At 37.5% G+C, this 3,164-nt stretch overlaps 1 protein-coding gene across 2 annotated transcripts; it reads left to right on the top strand.

Annotated features, from left to right (window-relative positions):
- The first annotated feature begins 296 nt into the window (after positions 1–296).
- LOC129571046 (uncharacterized) lies at positions 297–2,626 on the top strand. Of its 2 annotated transcripts, XM_055450810.1 has the most exons (4): positions 297–432; positions 498–865; positions 973–1,593; positions 1,689–2,626. In XM_055450810.1, the coding sequence occupies exons 2-4, from the start codon at positions 799–801 to the stop codon at positions 2,495–2,497; spliced, it is 1,497 nt and encodes a 498-aa protein (XP_055306785.1). In that variant the 5' UTR covers positions 297–432; positions 498–798; the 3' UTR covers positions 2,498–2,626. The 2 variants fall into 2 exon arrangements, with proteins under 2 accessions (XP_055306785.1, XP_055306784.1); XM_055450809.1 differs by having other exon boundaries at positions 355–865.
- Positions 2,627–3,164: the final 538 nt, after the last annotated feature.

Raw genomic sequence — 3,164 nt, forward strand, 5'->3', positions numbered from 1 at the left:
GATTCAAACTTGATGTGACTCACTCTTCATGAGTCGTAAGAAACGAGCTAGATTCTTACTCCATTTTGAAGGCAATGAGTCAGTCGAGTCAAAGAATCAGAATTGATACATTGAACGTTCGGAAATCTTAAGTCCAATAAATCTTTATCGTTTCAAAACTTAAGCTATTTTCCAAAAACAAACTATTCAAGATTTCTGAATGTTCATTGTGTGACTTATTGATTGCATGAGTGTGCGGGAAATTCATGACTTTCTGTTTCGCGCACCAATACTGTATGTAGATTTTTGATCGTACTGAAATTACCAATTTATTTGAAACAATCTATCAAATCGTCAAAAATCTACATACAGTATTGGTGCGCGAAACAGAAAGTCAAAGACGAGAGATCGGATCTTTTGCAGAGTGTGCTTCCAAAAAAACTCAATTAAAAGGTTTGAAATGAATTCGAATGCATGTTTGATAACAAATCTATTTAAGATGGATTGATTTTTTACAGCTACGCAAGTGCTACCAGCGCGACGGTCCTCATACAGCATTTAGCCCACGAGCATCGCATCAAAATTTTGTCGGAGCGTAACGATCAAAAGCAAAAGAAGCTGACGGAATTATTCGTAGAAAAGAAAAAAGACGGAGTGGGAAAAGTCGATGAAAAGTTTGTGTTCTCGAGACGAATTTTGGTTTGGCTTTGTCGAGATTTGCTGCCATTCAATGTGGTCGAAAAAGTGGGGTTTCTGGATTTTTTCACCTCACTAAATAGGAAAAAGAGTGACATTCCGTCGAGAACAACAATTGCAAACATGGCCCTTGATGACATGTTTGACTGTTTGAAAACAAAATTGATTGGTCATTTGAAAGAAACCCAACGTAAGTACAAAATGACGAATCAAATTGATTGATTCAGTCAATAGAATTCAAAACATGGAATGTGTGTTCATTTTTTTCAACATTTTTCTATTTTGACCATTTTTCAGAGCACTGTTGCGTCGCATTTGATATGTGGACGGACAATTACCGTCGTATTTCATACATGACATATACGTGCCATTATGTAACCGATAGTTGGAAACTTATGAGCCGTGTATTGAAAACAGCTATGTTCGAACACCCACACACATCGATACGCATCGAAGAAAACTTCAATGCAATGATGGATGAATATGGCCTCAGAGACAAAGAAATAATTGCGGTCGTGGATGGGGCAGCCAATGTCAATCGAACGGTAAACGACATGGGATTCGTCAAAATTAAATGCATAGCACATTCCATCAACCGACTCATTCAATTTGACCTAATTCAAAAGGGCGAGGGAATCGAAGATTTGAAAAATATCATCAAAAAGTTGCGTCTTATCCAAAAAGCATTGCTATACAGCTATGGTCAGTTAACAAAAATGGCCAAAAATGAACGACAAAAGCAAATTTTTGAGTTGCTTGAGGAATTAACAGCGATTGAGGAAGCGATTGAAGCCGATGAGCGATTTAGCGTCGAAGATTTGACAGCGGCACCAGCAGGAATGGATGGCTTGAAGAGTATTAGTTCAGTTCGATGGAATTGCATTTACAAAGTCTGTCATGCTCATTTTCATAATTCAGGTGAGTACATATATGGAAATTGTGTGGTTTCGTCATAACATCATTTGAAAATTTTCAAATACAATTTACTCTTTTTCTTTTTTGGATTTTTACAGCTATCGTCAAGAAATGTCTTGAACATCATGCAGCGTATGAATTGATTTTATCACGCTCAGAACTTGCATTGCTAGGACGAATCGTCGAAGTGCTCGAAGTGTTCAATACTTTCACCAAATACGTACAAGGGAACAGTTACCCTACGTTAAATTCACTTATTTTGTTCTATGTGGAAATCAAGGGAAATTTAGAACAAATCCAACGTGAGAATATGTGTGAAGTTATTAACAAAGTAGTCAACATTCTCCTGAAAAATCTGGACCATCGTTTCCAGTTGACGGATGCATGTATTGCTGCTGCTATTTTGGACCCTTCGAGTCAACACCTGCCATTAATACAATCGTGGCTTCGCGATAAAGACCTTTCAAGAGAAGATCTGCTTCATCGAATGGTTGATCAGCTCAAGATTAAGCTGCCAAGTGCAAGCGACCCACATGACGAGAGCGAGCATCCACCGGACAACGTTCAGAGTCGACACATGAGTCTGCGTGAAAAACTTTTGTCTCGTCATGTGCCAATCCATAGAGCCGGACTAGATAATTCAATTGAAGGCGAATTATTGCGATTTCAAGACATCCGAGAAATCTTCGATGATGTGCTGGATTTTTGGAAAAAATTTGCTGACAACTATCCAAATTTAGCTGCGATAGCTAAAGTTTTATTTAGCATCCAAGCGACAACGGCAACGGCCGAAAGTTCATTCTCATTCGCTGGTTCCGTAATCAGAAGTCGCCGTGCAACCATCGACCCATACAGAGTCGAAAAAGTGTTATTCATTCATGACAATTACGATCTATTTCAATTGTAACTTTTTCAATTGTAGTTGTACAAATTACTTTTAAGCAGAGCATAAATAATACTATCAAGTATTTTCTTTGAAAAAATAATGTAGTCAATGTGACTGTGATCCAAACAATGTAGTGAAAAATAAATAGTATATCGGTTGGAATAAATACTTTATTTTGGGATTTGCTCACCGCATGAAACATACTCTACTTTTTCCAAAATCAATACATCCATACATCCAAAGCACGTTAAACTAGGTTCGAGCAAGTAATGGAGTAGACAAGCAATGAGCATACTCAGAAATATAATCTACTTCTTTCAAGCAAGTAAAAACCCACTTGCTTCATTCGAGTTTTTCTTTAGAAATTGAACAGTCTGCTACTTACTACTCAAAAAATCAACTTGCTATTTGCTCGAAGCAGAGTTTTTGCTTGCTTGCTTCCACCTCCGTTTCGGACATTTGCCATGAAAATGTACCGAAAACCAATTTTTCCGAAAATGTCTACAATTATTGCTTGGCTACCAGACAAGATTTTTGCAAACTGAAAACGCCATTCGCCAGCACTATTAGAGCACTATTTTTTGACGTATAAATTGTGTAGAAAAAATTAAAATTTCACATACCTCCCATACAACAGTACTGAAAAATCGACTTTTTTCAACTTTCGACGAATAGTGCTAGCGTCTCC

This window comes from Sitodiplosis mosellana, unplaced genomic scaffold (assembly GCF_009176505.1).
Source record: "Sitodiplosis mosellana isolate CC-2019 unplaced genomic scaffold, AAFC_SMos_1.0 Smas_scaffold_1138, whole genome shotgun sequence".
In the NCBI taxonomy this organism is placed as follows: domain Eukaryota; kingdom Metazoa; phylum Arthropoda; class Insecta; order Diptera; family Cecidomyiidae; genus Sitodiplosis; species Sitodiplosis mosellana.